Source organism: Schistocerca gregaria, chromosome 2 (genome assembly GCF_023897955.1).
Source record: "Schistocerca gregaria isolate iqSchGreg1 chromosome 2, iqSchGreg1.2, whole genome shotgun sequence".
In the NCBI taxonomy this organism is placed as follows: domain Eukaryota; kingdom Metazoa; phylum Arthropoda; class Insecta; order Orthoptera; family Acrididae; genus Schistocerca; species Schistocerca gregaria.
Window position 1 is genome coordinate 234,041,341 of NC_064921.1, and position 16,439 is coordinate 234,057,779.

Genomic DNA, 16,439 nt, shown 5'->3' on the forward strand with positions numbered 1-16,439 from the left:
ACCGTAGCCCAGCTTCATGAAGAGGGTTGCGAATGGTCTCCATTCGTCCCTCCATTCACGCCTGTCGCGACACCACTGGAGGCGGGCTACACGATGTTGGGGCGTGAGCGGAAGACGGCCTAACGGTGTGCGGGACCGTAGCCCAGCTTCATGGAGACGGTTGCGAATGGTCCTCGCCGATACCCCAGGAGCAACAGTGTCCCTAATTTGCTGGGAAGTGGCGGTGCGGTCCCCTACGGCACTGTGTAGGATCCGACGGTCTTGGCGTGCATCCGTGCGTCGCTGCGGTCCGGTCCCAGGTCGACGGGCACGTGCACCTTCCGCCGACCACTGGCGACAACATCGATGTACTGTGGAGACCTCACGCCCCACTTGTTGAGCAATTCGGCGGTACGTCCACCCGGCCTCCCGCATGCCCACTATACGCCCTCGCTCAAAGTCCGTCAACTGCACATACGGTTCACGTCCACGCTGTCGCGGCATGCTACCAGTGTTAAAGACTGCGATGGAGCTCCGTATGCCACGGCAAACTGGCTGAGACTGACGGCGGCGGTGCGCAAATGCTGCGCAGCTAGCGCCATTCGACGGCGAACACCGCGGTTCCTGGTGTGTCCGCTGTGCCGTGCGTGTGATCATTGCTTGTACAGCCGTCTCGCAGTGTCAGGAGCAAGTATGGTGGGTCTGACACACCGGTGTCAATGTGTTCTTTTTTCCATTTCCAGGAGTGTACTTATACGTCTAGTGAGGAAGAAGTGTGAAAATGCAGTTTGTCTGAGAGAAATGTTATTTTGTCTTATTGAGGTTTTATCCTGGTAAAGCCCGGATGAATATTGGAAAGTATCTGCAGAAGTAAGACGCGCTGCGTGAATAGAGCTGGTCGTTGCTTGTGTTGTTTCGTGAAGTAGCTTACGTTACTAGGGTTATCCACAGGCATTGCCCATCGCCAGAGTGAGTTTGTTAAGCATTCGTAAGATATTTGGACCTCGTGGGTGAATTTTCACTGGCACGCACGCCTCTAGTGAAATTATGCTGCATGTGTCGCTGCTAGTTCTTTGTCCTGCGAAATCAATAGCTAAGAGGCTTCGTACAGAATACGCAGTCAGTCATTTAATCCGAAGAGTAATTCAGTCAACTCATTCATTCTTAATTTTGGTTCAAATTATTAACATTTTGTATCGTATATAGAATTTGGTTCATGTGGTGTTTTCCATATATGGTATACTTTCCACGTGTCTTTGTGGTGTTATGAGGTCATGTGTTACTCTGTTCACTTGAATTTTGAATTAATTATATAAAGCTGAACTCAAATATTTTCTTTCACTTACTATTTAATACAGTGTATTGGCACAACTTTAACTCTGCCACCATTACATGACAACCTGTTGCGAAACGCATGTTACTTCCAATAACTGATAATTGTATTAATCTTTGGGTAAGAATTCATATCACAGATAGCACCCCCTATTCCAAACATTACATATTCTCGTTCTACTGCATGCATTTTACGGCAGATAAGATAGATCAGTTCTGCTGCATAGTAAATGATGATGGCATCCTATTGGATGAAACATTCTGGAGGTAAAATAGTCCTCCGTTCGGATCTCCGGTGAGGACTACCCAGAAGAACGTCATCATCAAGGAAAAAAAAAGTGGCATTCTACGGATCAGTGTGTCGAACGTTAGATCCCTTAATCGGATAGACAGGTTAAAAAATTTGAAGAGTGAAATGGATAGCTGAAGTTAGATATAAGTGAGGATTAGTGAAGTAACGGATGGCTGAAATTAGATATAAGTGAGTGTTAGTGAAGTTCGATGACAGGATGAACAATACTTCTGATCAGGTGGGCACAGGGCTATAAATGCAAAATCAAGTGGAGGTAATGCAGGGGTAGGTTGAATAAGGAATGAAAAAATAAGAATTCGAGTAGGCTACTATGAGCAGTACAGTGCACTCATAATCGTAGCCAAGACAGATAGGAGGCAAACACCCACCAAAATAGCACAAGTTTATGTGCCGAATAGCTCCACAGATGAAGAGATTGAAAGAATGTGTGATGAGATAAAACAAATTATTCAGATAGCTATTGGAGAGGAAAATTTAAATGTGATGGGTGACTGGACTTCGGTATTAGCAGAAAGAAGAGAATGAAAAATGTTTGGAGAACATGGACTGAGGAAAAGAAGCAAAAGACGGTGCCATCTGGTAGAAATCTACACGGAGTATAGTTAATCTTTGCTAACTCTTGGTTTAATCATCACAGAAGAAGGTTGTATATACAGAAGAGACCTTGTGACACTGGTGGGTTTCAGATTGATTGTATGATGGTAAAACATAGGTTTCAGAACGGGTTTTAAACTGTAAGGCATTTCCGGGGACAGATGTTGACTTTGACCATAATTTATTGGTTATGAGCTGTAAATCAAAACTGAAGTATTTAAAAAAAGGTAAGAAATTAGGAAAATTGTACCTAGATAAGTTAAAAGAACGGAACTTGATGAGAGTTTCAGACTGAGAGTCGATTGAAACAGGGGAAAGCGATACAATAGAAGATGAATGCGTAGCTTTGAGAAATGAAATAGTGAAGGCAGCAGAAGATCAAATAGATGTAAAGACAGGACAGAGTATACATTCTTGTACACTACTGGCCATTAAAATTGACACACCAAGAAGAAATGCAGATGATAAACGCGTATTCATTGGACAAATATATTATACTAGAACTGACATGTACGCAATTTTGGTTCATAGATCCTGAGATATCAGTACCCAGAACAACCACCTCTGGCCGTATTAACGGCCTTGATACGCCTGGGCATTGAGTCAAACAGAGCTTGGATGGCGTGTACAGGTACAGCTGCCCATGCAGCTTCCACACGATACCACAGTTCATCACGAGTAGTGACTGGGGTATTGCGACGAGACATTTGCACGGCCACCATTGCCCAGACGTTTTCCATTGGCCAGAGATCTGGAAAATGTAATGGCCAGGGCATCAGTCAAACATTTTCTGTATCTAGAAAGGCCCGTACAGGACCTGCAACATGCGGTCGTGCAATATCCTGCTGAAATGTAGGATTTCGCAGGGATCGAATGAAGGATGAAGGGTAGAGCCACGGGTCGTAACGCATCTGAAATGTAACGTCCACTGTTCAAAGTGCCGTCAATGCGAACAAGAGGTGATCGAGACGTGTAACCAATGGCACCCCATACCATCACGCCGGGTGATACGCCAGTATGGCGATGACGAATACACGCTTCCAATGTGCGTTCACCGCGATGTCGCCAAACGCGGATGCGACCATCGTGATGCTGTAAACAGAACCTGGATTCATCCGAAAAAATGACGATTTGCCATTCGTGTACCCAGGTTCGTCGTTGAGTACACCATCGCAGGCGCTCCTGTCTGTGATGCAGCGTCAAGGGTAACCGCAGCCATGGTCTCCGAGCTGATAGTCCATGCTGCTGCAAACGTCGTCGAATTGTTCGTGCAGATGGTTGTTGTCTTGCAAACATCCCCATCTGTTCAATTGCGATAGGCTACATTTCGACCTTTATCAAAGTCGGAAACGTGATGGTACGCATTTCTCCTCCTTACACGAGGCGTCACAACAACGTTCCACCAGGCAACGCCGGTCAACTGCTGTTTGTGTATGAGAAATCGGTTGGAAACTTTCCTCATGTCAGCACGTTGTAGGTGTCGCCACTGGTGCCAACCTTGTGTGAATGCTCTGAAAATCTAATCATTTGTGTATCATAGCATCTTCTTTCTGTGGGTTAAATTTCGCGTCTGTGGTACGTCATCTTCGTGGTGTAGCAATTTTAATGGCCAGTAGTGTATATTACGAAAGACACTGAATTTAACTGATGAAAGGAGAAAATTTAAAAATGCTGCAAATGAAGCATACAACTAGGCATACAAACGACTAAAAAACGAGACTGACAGGAAGTGCAAAACGGCTGAACAGGAATGACTAGACGACAAACGTAAGTCTATACAAACATGTACAGCCAGAGGAAAGAAGGATTAACCTTACAGAACAATTAAAGAGGTCTTTGGAGAAAAGAGGAGAGCTGTATGAATATCAAGAACTCAGACAGAAAACCAATACTAAGCAAAGAAGGGAAATCTCAAAGGTGGAAAGAATACATATGCTGCTAATTAAGTGCAATGAACTTGAAGGCAATTTAATGGAAAGAAAAGAGCACGTAGATCAAGATAAGGTGGGAGATATGGTACAGCGAGAAGAATTTGACAGAGCGCTAAGCCGAAACAAGGCCCCTGGAGTACACGACATATCTCAGAACCGTTGATACCTCTGGGAGAGTCATCCATAACGAAAGTATTCCATCTGGTGTGCAAGATGTACGTGACAGAAGAAATACCCTCAGACTTCATGAAGAATGTAATAACTCTAATTACAAGTAAAATGGTGATGGCAGATGTGAATATTACCAAACTTTCAGTTTAATAAGTCATGCTTGCAAAATACTGGCACGAATAATTTACATAAAAATGGCAAAACTGGTGGAAGCCGACCTCGGGGGCAGATCTGTTCAGATTCCAGAGAAATAAGAATGGCAAAACTGGTAGAAGCCGACCTCGGGGGAAGATCTGTTCAGATTCCAGAGAAATGTTGAGAAACGTGAGGCAATGCTGACCCTACGACTTCTTGTAGAAGATAGGTAAGGAAAGGCAATCCTACGTTTTTAGCAATTGTAGACTTAGAGAAAACTATACACAGTGCTGACAGGAATGCTCTCTTCAAACTTCTGAAGATAGCAATGGTAATGTACGGGGAGCGCAGTGCTGTTTACAGCTTGTAGAGAAACCAGACGACAGTTACGAGTAGAGGGGTATGAAAGGGAAGCAGTGGTTGAAAGGAGAGTGAGACAGGGTTCTATCATGTTCCCAGAATTATTCACTCTGTGCACTGGGAAAGCCGTGCAGGAAAGGAAGGAGAAACTTAGAAAGGGAATTAAAGTTCTGGGAGAAAAAACATAAACTTTGTGGTTTGTGATTACATTGTATTTGTGACAGAGGCTACAAAGAAATGGGACGTGCGGTTGAACAGAATGAACAGTGTCTTGGAAGGAGAATATAAAGTAAACATTGACAAAAGCAAAACAATGGTAGTGGTATGTAGTCGAATTCAGTCAGGCGATGCTGAGGGAACTAGATTATAAAACGATACACTAAAAACAGTGGAAGAGTTTTGAGCAGTATAATAACTTAAGATGGCCTAAGCACAGAGGATATCAAAGGTAGAATGGCAATGGCAAGAAAAGTATTTGTGAAGAAGAGATATTTGTTAACAACGAATGTAAATTAAATGTTAGGAAGTGGTTTCGGAATGTTTTTGTCTGTAGCGAAGCCATATGTGGAAGTGAAACATAGACGATAAACGGTTTAAACCAGAAGCTTTCGAAATGCGTGCTAGAGAAGGATGCTGAAGATTAGATGGATAGATTATATAGCTAATGAGGAGGTACTGAATAGAATATGGGAGAAAATTTGTAGAATAACTTGACTGAAAGAAGGGCTCCGTTGGTATGACAGATTCTAAGACATCAAGGAACCATAAATTTGGTACTGGAGAGACGTCTGGTGTGTAAAAATCGTAGAAGGAGCCTAAGAGGTGAGTGAATACAGCAAGCAGACTCAGAAGGATGTAGGTTGCGATGGTTATTTTGAGATGAAGAGGATCGCACAGGGTTGAGTAATGTGGAGAGCTGCATCAAACCAGTCCTCAGACTGAAGACCATAACAATAACAAGGTAGGTCATAATTCTGTTCGTACTTTTAGAGACGCTGTAAGTGCAGGAGTGTTTACGTTTGATTGCTATAGCTACAAAATCTGGGTAACATCCCCACTGCACAAGAACTCATTACATGTCGGACTGCTAACGCATATTCACTGTTATTGTAATGTTACAGGCGAATTTCAGGGTCACTCGTGTTCAGTTTGTCGATGCTGTGCCTACAGTTTTCACGTTACGTGATTAACGTACGTGTGTTCTGTTAAATTAACTTTCACTGGTCAAGTTACACCTAGAGTGCACTTATTAATTAATCACTTGGGTCATTAATTGATGTACTACAAGGCATGGTTTCTTCAAATCAGGCCATGTACCGTTTTACTTATATTATAGTTGGAATCACAAACGATAACGGTCGAGTTTAGGCATGTTTGCGCACGCATTCTCCGACACCCAATGAACGCCCTTCACTCTAATATTTTTATCTGTTCAGATAACTTTCACTGTATGAATATCAAGAGCTCAGATGGGAAACCAGTTCTAAGCAAAGAAGGGAAAGCTGAAATGTGGAAGGAGTATATAGAGAATCTATACAAGAGTGATGAACTTGCAATATTATAGAAAGGGAAGTGGACATAGACGAAGATGAGATAGGAGAGATGATACTGCGAGAAGAATCTGACAGAGCTCTGAAAGACCTAAGTGGAAACAAGGCCTCGGGAATAGAGGACATTCCATTACAACTACTGATAGCTTTCGGAGAGCCAGCCATGACAAAATTCTACCATTTGGTACGCAAGATGTATGAGAAGGCCAAAATACCCTCACATTTCAAGAAGAATGTAATAATTGCAATTCTAAAGAAAGCAGTTGCTGACAGGTGTGAAAATCACCGAACTATCAATTTAATAACTCACGGTTGCAAAATACTAATAGGAATTGTTTGCAGAAGAATGGAGAAACTGGTAGAAGCCGATCTCGGGGAAGATCAGCTTGGTTTTCGAATAAATGTAGGAACACGTGAGACAATACTGACTCCACTTCTCATAGAAGGTGGGTTAAGGAAACGCAAACCTATGTTTATAACATTTGTAGACATGGAGAAAGCTTTTGAGAGTGTTGGTTGAAATACCGTGTTTGAAATTCAGAAGCTAGGAGGAGGAAAATGCAGGTAGCAAAAGGCTGCACAGAAACCAGACGGCAGTAATAAGAGTCGATGAGCACGAACGGGAAGAAGTGATTGAAAAGAGAGTGAGGCAAGGCTGTAGCCTATCCCCGATGTTAGTCAATCGGTACATTGAACAAGCACAGAATGCCATGCCCAATTCTACACGAACAAGCGAGAGACATAAATTGCAGGATATACGCTTACATCAAGCGCAAAGCATATGTATGGGCGTACCGCAGCTGGCGCTTCGAACCGGCAGTAATGCATTGCCATCAGTTACTCGACCTGCGTAGACAGACAACGTTCGTGGATCGGACTGTAGTAAACCAAATTTCAAAACTAGCAGACCAGTTTCAAGCTTAAGTTTGTCTGAGGAACAAAGACTTTCTACTGAATCTAAAATCTAAATTCTTCTGTAATAGCCACCAATTGTCTAGAAACATTGGTTCTAACAGTGGCAAGTGTTCAGAAATTACGGAGTCTACAAAGAGCAATGGAGAGACAGATCTACATCTATACTCTGCAAACCACCATGAAATGTGTGGCAGAGTTCACTTCACATTGTACGATGTATCAGCGCTTCCTCCCGTTCTAGTACAGTAACAATAACCTCTTAAAGTCTCTGAGCTCGCTGCAATTAATGTATTTTTGTCTCCGTTGTCCCTACGGGAGCGATATGTAGGGAGTTGTAGTATATGGTGTCCAAATTAAAAATATAACAATGTAAAATGTAAAAACTTGAGAAGTAATTGAAATATTTATTGGTGGTATGTTTCTACCTGTATGGAAACTCAAAATGTTTTCTTACACGCCTAATACACCTTTATATGCTCCCAATTAGTGGCGCGATAGATATATAATCTCTACTCCACTTCTCTCCAAGTGTTTTGCAGCACTTCATGTTCAACATTTGCGATAGCTGTACGAATGTGATCGCACAGATCTGGTAGATGGCGAACAAGTGTCTGGTACGCTCGATTCTTGATAAACCCGACAGAAGAATGTCTGGGCGTCTATGGCGCCAGGCAGTCGATGAACTACCTCTCCCACCCAGCGATCTGGGAACTCATGATCAGAGACATCCTTTACAATGTTCGAAAAATGACGTGGTGCGCCATCTTGTTGAAAGATCACGTCATGAAGAAGGTGTGGCACAGAATATAGCCTCAACACGTCTATATACGTTGTTGCGTTAACTGCAGGCTCCACAGAGTAAAATGGGACTATAACCTGTCCTTACACAATTCACACCTCACATTCACTTTCTCAGAGTCACGTTCTCGCTCTGTCACTACTTGGGTGAGGGGGGCGGGGGGAGGGGAAGGTAGGGTCACTTCCCAGTTGTGCATGTTTATCGTGTCAGGAGTGTGGACTGTAGCCCCGTCCGACAAACAGACGACATCGAGAAACGCCTGTTTTTCATACATTTTGCCAGAGTTGTCTCTTCGAATGCCTTGCATCGAGGCTTGTCCTCAGGCTTGATTTTGTGACGAAACTGTAATTTGGAACCCTGTAGACGCAACTTTTTGCGGGCGCATTATTTACTGTCGAATGAGGTAACTGTAACTGCATAATTGATTTTGGATTGACGTACAAGGACTGCGCTGAAAGGATGTACTGATTAAATCAACAGTAGCCTCTGAAGTTGGGTGCCTGGTGTGGTGGCCCAACATCGAAAGCAACTCTCAGTTTCCTGAAGCCACTTGTCCAATTTTTTGGTTGTTACGTAAGTGGAAACTGTGGTATCAACGTTCGATGCCACACTTGTTGGGGGTTGCAGTTATCGACCGCGGTACGTAGCAGTATGGCAAACCCGCGAGTCGAGACTAGCGCCGCTCCGCGGCTTGCAACAAGTCTCTAGCGTGCGTTCCGCCACTCTTGCTCGGGACGTCAAGTAGGAAAGTAGTATAGCCTTCAGCTGATAGGAAGAAACCTCTATCTAACAAGGCGCTTAGTTAAAGTATGGCCTATATTATGCCTCTATAGCTCTCTGTTAGTAATTATATTCCTTCTGACTGACGTGTACCAACAGTACAATATATAATTTTTTTACCAATGACTTCTAATTATTTGAGTCGTTGTAGACCCAGACCATGCAGCTAGCTCCATATCGACTTCACTGACAAACCTGCTGTATATGCAAAGAAGAGATTTGGATGTTTCTATTTAGCATTGGCCATCAGTCATTCACACTGGTGACGATTCGTTCGTCGTCATTATAACAGAAACTTCGTGAGTTGTCGCAGTCCGTACTCATGCCGAAAACGACGTTGTATGAATGTAACAGACTTTATCACACAAATCACCTTCTGCTGTGGAGTCCACATGACTGACGCACGTTTTCGTGAACATAGCAATTTTGCGCATGCGCACGCAATACCAACTGCTTCAGGCAAACGTAGACAACATTTAGAGCTAACATATTTGTAATAGCATCCCGCCAATAAATATCTTAATTAAATCACAAGTTACTACAGTCTGTATTACTATATGTTTAGGCCGGACACCCTGTATATTCTTAGATCCCTCACTTCATACCGTATGTTGAAATTCCGTAAGTAGGCTTTCGCGGAGCAGTCAGCGTCAGTCGTCAATGTTATGTAAAACACAAATGTACATGCAACTGATGCTACAGTATGAAATACTATTTTTGTGGTAGTCTTTGTTCAAAAATACATAATATATCCTGACACATACACAGGTTTAGCTACAATCAGCAACAAAAAATCATATTTAAATTAATGTTAAAATCTAAAGTTTCGAAGCCAACGAGTCTGACGTATATGATCTCACTGTTTCAGAAAGGAAACACCAAAAATCATCTTATATCGTAAAGAAGCGTGCCAACTGTAAAGAATTTGCACTTAGCTGGTTCCGTGATAAGGTCTAGCTCAGTGTGCCAAAGGTGAACACTGTAGTACCAGTTAAGCACAACAAAAATATAACGAAAACCATGCAACACAACATAGATTGTCTCCACCATGAGACAGCTAACGATGTGATCTTGGGCATCATCCTCAGGAGCAAGATTAAGAAAGAAGTCATTCGAAGAACACAAATAATGCACACACTTGAGTGAGCTACTAGAATGAAACAGCAATCAGCTGGCCATTTACAGAGGTAAGATCCCAACACATGAATCAGTATTTCATTGGAGACCTTGTGGACGTAAAAGAATTACTGGAAAACCTCTGAAAATAGGGAACAATGGTATCAAGAAGGCCCCTAGAACACGGTGGTACCTGATGGCAGAGAAACGAGTGAAGTGGAAGAATATGGGTCCAGTTTGCTGTTGAATGTATTCATATTTGACTTCAGTAATTTTCTGTCACATAGAATTTCGTCACAATGCAACTTCATTATAAACTAGGAAAGTAGTAAAATTCATGTAATTGGAGTATAATTTTTCAGTATGAACAAGGTTTCATTGGATTGCATACATGAAAGCACGTTTTTATTACTTAGAAATTATGTGTCCACCCATTGTCTTACAAGTCGTTTCTCTCTTCTCCTTGCAGCAACTAATGAAGTTTTCTTGTCAGATGAGTTGCTTGTTGTTCACCTTGGTGAAGCGACCAACAGTAGTTCCCAATCGTATGTTTATTCTGGTTGTCTTTCCATTAATTAGTGTAATGATGAAAGTACTCACCTTGTTGCTCCCATCGCTGAAATTTTCAGGGAGAACTTTGAGTGAGTGTTCAAAAAGTGAATCTTGAGGTTCATCAAACAACTTAACTTCCTGAATTTTTCCAGCATGTTTGCTATCTCAGTCACAGTCATTTTTGATTAGACACTAGAGATGAACACCGTATTTTGAATTTATGTCCAACAAACACTCATTCCTTCAATTTCCCTTCTGCCAGATGAAGACACCACTCTCAGAGACCACCTTAATGTGTAGATATGGCAATAGAGCTTCTTTCTGGTTTTTAAAGTTCTCGAGAAAAAAAGAAGAACCACTGCACTTATCATAGCAGTTAGGATACATGTTGTTGTTGTTGTGGTCTGAGACTGGTTTGATGCAGCTCTCCGAGCTACTCTATCCTGTGCAAGCTTCTTCATCTCCCAGTACCTACTGCAACCTACATCCTTCTGAATCAGCTTGGTGTATTCATCTCTTGGTCTCCCTCTACGATTTTTACCCTCCACGCTGCCCTCCAATGCTAAATTTGTGATCCCTTGATGCCTCAGAACATGTCCTACCAATCGATCCCTTCTTCTAGTCAAGTTGTGCCACAAACTTCTCTTCTCCCCAATCCCGCTCAATACCTCCTCATTAGTTATGTGATCTACCTATGTAATCTTCAGCATTCTTCTGTAGCACCACATTTCGAAAGCTTCTATTCTCTTCTTTTCCAAACTATTTATCTTCCATGTTTCACTTCCATACATGGCTACACTCCATACAAATACCCTCAGAAACGACTTCCTGACACTTAAAACTATACTCGATGTTAACAAATTTCTCTTCTTCAGAAAGGCTTTCCTTGTCATTGCCAGTCTACATTTTATATCCTCTCTACTTCGACCATCATCAGTTATTTTGCTCCCCAAATAGCAAAACTCCTTTGCTACTTTAAATGTCTCATTACCTAATCTTATACCCTCAGCATCTCCCGACTTAATTCGACTACATTCCATTATCCTCATTTTGCTTTTGTTGATGTTCATCTTATATCCCCCTTTCAAGACGCTATCCATTCCGTTCAACTGCTCTTCCAAGTCCTTTGCTGTCTCTGACAGAATTACAATGTCATCGGTGAACCGCAAGGTTTTTATTTCTTCTCCATGGATTTTAACACCTACTCCGAATTTTTCTTTTGTTTCCTTCACTGCTTGCTCAATATACAGATTGAATAACATCGGGGAGAGGCTACATCCCTGTCTCACTCCCTTCTCAACCACTGCTTCCCTTTCATGCCCCTCGGCTCTTATAACAGCCATTTGGTTTTTGTAAAAATTGTAAATAGCCTTTCGATCCCTGTATTTTACCCCTGCCACCTTCAGAATCTCAAAGAGAGTATTCCAGCAATGTCAAAAGCTTTCTCTAAGTCTGCAAATGCTAGAAACGTAGGTTTGCCTTTCCTTAATCTAGCTTCCAAGATAAGTCGTAGGGTCAGTATTGCCTCACGTGTTCCAGTATTTCTACGGAATCCAAACTGATCTTCCCCGAGGTCGGCTTCCACCAGTTTTTCCATTCGTCTGTAAAAATACGCTTTAGTATTTTGCAGCCGTGACTTATTAAACTGATAGTTCGGTAATTTTCACATCTGTCAACACCTGCTTTCTTTGAGATTGGAATTATTACGTTCTTCTTGAAGTCTGAGGGTATTTCGCCTGTCTCATTCATCTTGCTCACCAGATGGTAGAGTTTTGTCAGGACTGGCTCTCCCAAAGATGTCGTTCTAATGGAATGTTATCTACTACTGGGGCCTTGTTTCGACTCAGGTCTTTCAGTGCTCTGTCAAGCTCTTCACGCAGTATCGTATCTCACAGTTCATCTTCATCTACATCCTCTTCCTTTTCCATAATATTATCCTCAAGTACATCGCCCTTGTCTAGACCCTCTATATACTCCTTCCACCTTTCTGCTTTCCCTTCTTTGCTTAGAACTGGGTTTCCATCTGAGCTCTTGATATTCATGCAGGTGGTTCTCTTTTCTCCAAAGATCTCTTTAATTTTCCTGTAGGCAGTATCTATCTTACCCCTAGTGAGATAAGCCTCTACATCCTTACATTTGTCCTCTAGCCATCCCTGCTTAGTCATTTTGCGCTTCCTGTCGATCTCATTTTTGAGACGTTTGTATTCCTTTTTGCCTGCTTCATTTACTGCATTTTTATATTTTCTCCTTTCATCAATTAAATTCAATATTTCTTCTGTTACCCAATGATTTCTACTAGCCTCGTGTTTTTACCTACTTGATCCTCTGCTGCCTTCACTACTTCATCCCTCAAAGCTACCCATCCTTCTTCTACTGTATTTCTTTCCCCCATTCCTGTCAATTGTTCCCTTATGCTCTCCCTGAAACTCTGTACAACCTCTGGTTTAGTCAGTTTATCCAGGTCCCATCTCCTTAAATTCCCACTTTTTTGCAGTTTCTTCAGTTTTAATCTACAGTTCATAACCAATAGATTGTAGTCAGAGTCCAAATCTGCCCCTGGAAATGTCTTACAATTTAAAACCTGGCTCCTAAATCCCTGCCTTAGCATTATATAATCTATCTGAAACCTGTCAATATCTCCAGGCTTCTTCCATGTATACAATCTTCTATTATGGTTCTTGAACCAAGTGTTAGCTATGATTAGGTTGTGCTCTGTGCAAAATTTTACCACGCGGCTTCTTCTTTCGTTTCTTACCTCCAATCCATATTCACCTACTATGTTTCATTCTCTCCCTTTTCCTACTGACGAATTCGAGTCACCCATGACTATTAAATTTTTGTCTCCCTTCACTATCTGAATAATTTCTTTTATTTGATCATACATTTCTTCAAATTCTTCGTCATCTGCTGAGCTAGTAGGCATATAAACTAGTACTACTGTGGTAGGCGTGGGCTTCGTATCTATCTTGGCCATAATAATGCGTTCACTATGCTGTTTGTAGTAGCTTACCCACATTCCTATTTTCCTATTCATTATTAAACCTACTCCTGCATTACCCCTATTTGATTTTGTGTTTATAACCTTGTAGTCACCTGACCAGAAGTCTTATTCCTCCTGCCACCGAACTTCACTAATTCCCACTATATCTAACTTTAACCTATCCATTTCCCTTTTTAAATTTTCTAACGTACTGCCCGATTAAGGGATCTGACATTCTACGCTCTGATCCGTAGAACGCCAGTTTTCTTTCTCCTGATAACGACATCCTCTTGAGTAGTCCCCGCCCGGAGATCCGAATGGGGGACTATTTTACCTCCGGAATGTTTCACCCAAGAGGACGCCATCATCATTTAACCATACAGTAAAGCTGCATGCCCTCAGGAAAAATTACGGCCATAGTTTTCCCTTGCTTTCAGCCGTTCACAGTACCAGCACAGCAAAGCCGTTTTGGTTATTGTTACAAGGCCAGATCAGTCAATCATCCAGACTGTTGCCCCTGCAACTACTGGAAAGGCTGCTGCCCCTCTTCAGGAACCACACGTTTGTCTGGCCTCTCAACAGATACCCCTCCGTTGTGGTTGCACCTACGGTACGGCTATCTGTATCGTTGAGGCACGCAAGCCTCCCCACCAACGGCAAGGTCCATGGTTCATGGGGGGGGGGGGGGAGGGGGTTAGGATACATACAATGTGCTAATTGTAAGTCTGCTAATTTACCTGAGGTGACTGCAGGGAATCGAATAAGCAAGCCCAGCTCCGGCATGGACCACAGCAGGGTCGGAGCCATGCCTGAAACAGCTCTACCTATCCCCTGCAGGGCTGGCACCTTAACTGGTGCTTCATGTTTCGATGAAATCATGCACGGGGATAAAAATCTGTTAAATATTGTTCGTAATCAGTATTCAATTGTCTTATGTATTGACATATTCAATAAATAACATAACTTCAACAGTTGTATTGTACAATAAAAACGCTCAGAACAGTGAGTTACAAAACAAAACACAGCAAAAACAATGGCAACCTCACCCAGTACTGTCAGATAGATAACATTGGCTGTGACTACAAACAAATGACTACCAACCGACACCTTATGTGTCTATCTGTCCAGGTCTAGGGAGCCGATTGGCCAACTTACAGCTAACACACTGTACTACCTACTCAACCACTGCCACCAGGATATCAACTTTATATTATTACTAATTGAAGATTATGTGAAATATGTATTTTTTTAATACTGAGAGCTAATTGTACAAAACTGTGCAATCACTTTAGGAGTAGCACACTAAAAACCATAAAAACGAACCACACGCTACAAAAAAGTGTTTTCATCATTGGCTTTGTGATAACTAAACAGTAATCAGTTTCACATCCTATAATATGACTGATCCCATCGAATTTGGAGCTTAAATTTTAACTGTGGTAAATTTTTGTGCTGTTAAGTCCTTCTCTTAACCATAACCGATCTAAACTGATAATCAGATTACTGACTCACTGGTTGGCCCTGGAAGTGGTCGTCAGCTGACTTACCGAATAGAAGGTGTCGAAGTCCTGTGCGCTAAGCAGTAGTTCCACCGTGACCCTCGCCAGCTCAATATCGCCTTGCTGGTGTATGGAGAAGGGCTGCCCACGACCCACGAGGAAGCCTCTAGAATGCATGGCAGCCAACCGCTGCGCCAGCGCCGGCTCCTAAACTGGCAGAGAAACAATCTGAGACGCAAGCGCTACCAGCGGCACTCTATGGAAGCGCATGACTGCAGGGAAGGGCGGGATGTCTTAGTACCTGGAACTTGTCTGCGTTCTCCTCCAGGCTGAAGGGTACCGTCAGATTATCGCCCAGGTCGGACTGGTCCACGTGCAACAGAAGATCCAGAACCTTCGTCTGCTTTGACAGGAACTCCCTGTCCGCTGGAAAATGAGGGAGATCGATATTAATTTCTGTGCAGCCAGAGAAGGTCTACAGTTCGGCACTCAGTATGGTAACTGACTCTAACTCTAGACAATTAGTGCTACGTTTTCTTCTTCTGGAATCCACTCAGTCCCACAATTACACTGAGGTGACAGACGTCATGAGCAATCTAATATCGTGTCGGACATCCTTTTGTTCAGAGTATTGCACCAGCTCAGTGTGGCATGGACTCAGCAAGTTGAAAGTCCCCTGGAGAAACACTGATCAATGCTGCCTCTCTATAGCCATCCATAATTAAGGAAGTGTTGCCGGTGCAGGATTTTGTGGAGAAGGTGACCACTCGATTATGTCCCATAAATGTTCGATGACATTCACGTTGGACGATCTGGGTGGCCAAATCATTCGCTCGAACAGTCCAGAATGTTCTCCAACCCATTCGACATGGGTTGGAGAACACGGCGCGTTGTCATCCATGAAAGTTCTATAGTTGTTGGGGAACATGGAGCCCATTAATGGCTGCAAATGGTCTCCTAGAGACCAAACAGTCAATGATCGATGGAATTGGACCAGAGGATCCAGTCCATTCCATGTAGATACAGCGCACACCATTATGGAATCACCACCAGCTTGCACAGTGGCTTGTTGACAACTTGGGACCATGGCTTCATGGGGTCTGCGCCACACTCGAACCCTACGATCAGCTCTTACCAACCGCAATCGGGATTCATCTGACGATTTTTCGGTCGTCTAGGGTCCAGCTGATGTGGTCACGAGAACTGGAGAGGCGCTGCAGGCGATGTCCTGCAATTCACAAAGGCACTGGCGTCAGTCGTCTGCTGCCATAGCCCATGAACGCCAAATTTCGCCTCACTGTCCGAAAAGATACGTTCGTCATACGTCCAACATTGATTTCCACTGTTATTTCGACGCAGTCTTGCTTATCTGTTAGCACTGACAATTCTACATATACGCCGCTGCTCGCGGTCTTTAAGTGAAGGCCGTCGGT

The 16,439-nt window shown here is 42.9% G+C and overlaps 1 protein-coding gene across 1 annotated transcript in view; it reads right to left on the reverse strand.

Annotated features, from left to right (window-relative positions):
- LOC126335724 (hexamerin-like) overlaps positions 1–16,439 on the reverse strand; it is a 138,562-nt gene that overhangs the window by 98,268 nt on the left and 23,855 nt on the right. Inside the window, exons 2-3 of the mRNA XM_049999180.1 lie at positions 15,308–15,432; positions 15,055–15,213 (exon numbers count right to left, since the gene is read on the reverse strand). Of these exons, the coding sequence (XP_049855137.1) occupies positions 15,055–15,213; positions 15,308–15,432 (284 nt within the window). The remainder of the gene's footprint in view (positions 1–15,054; positions 15,214–15,307; positions 15,433–16,439) is intronic.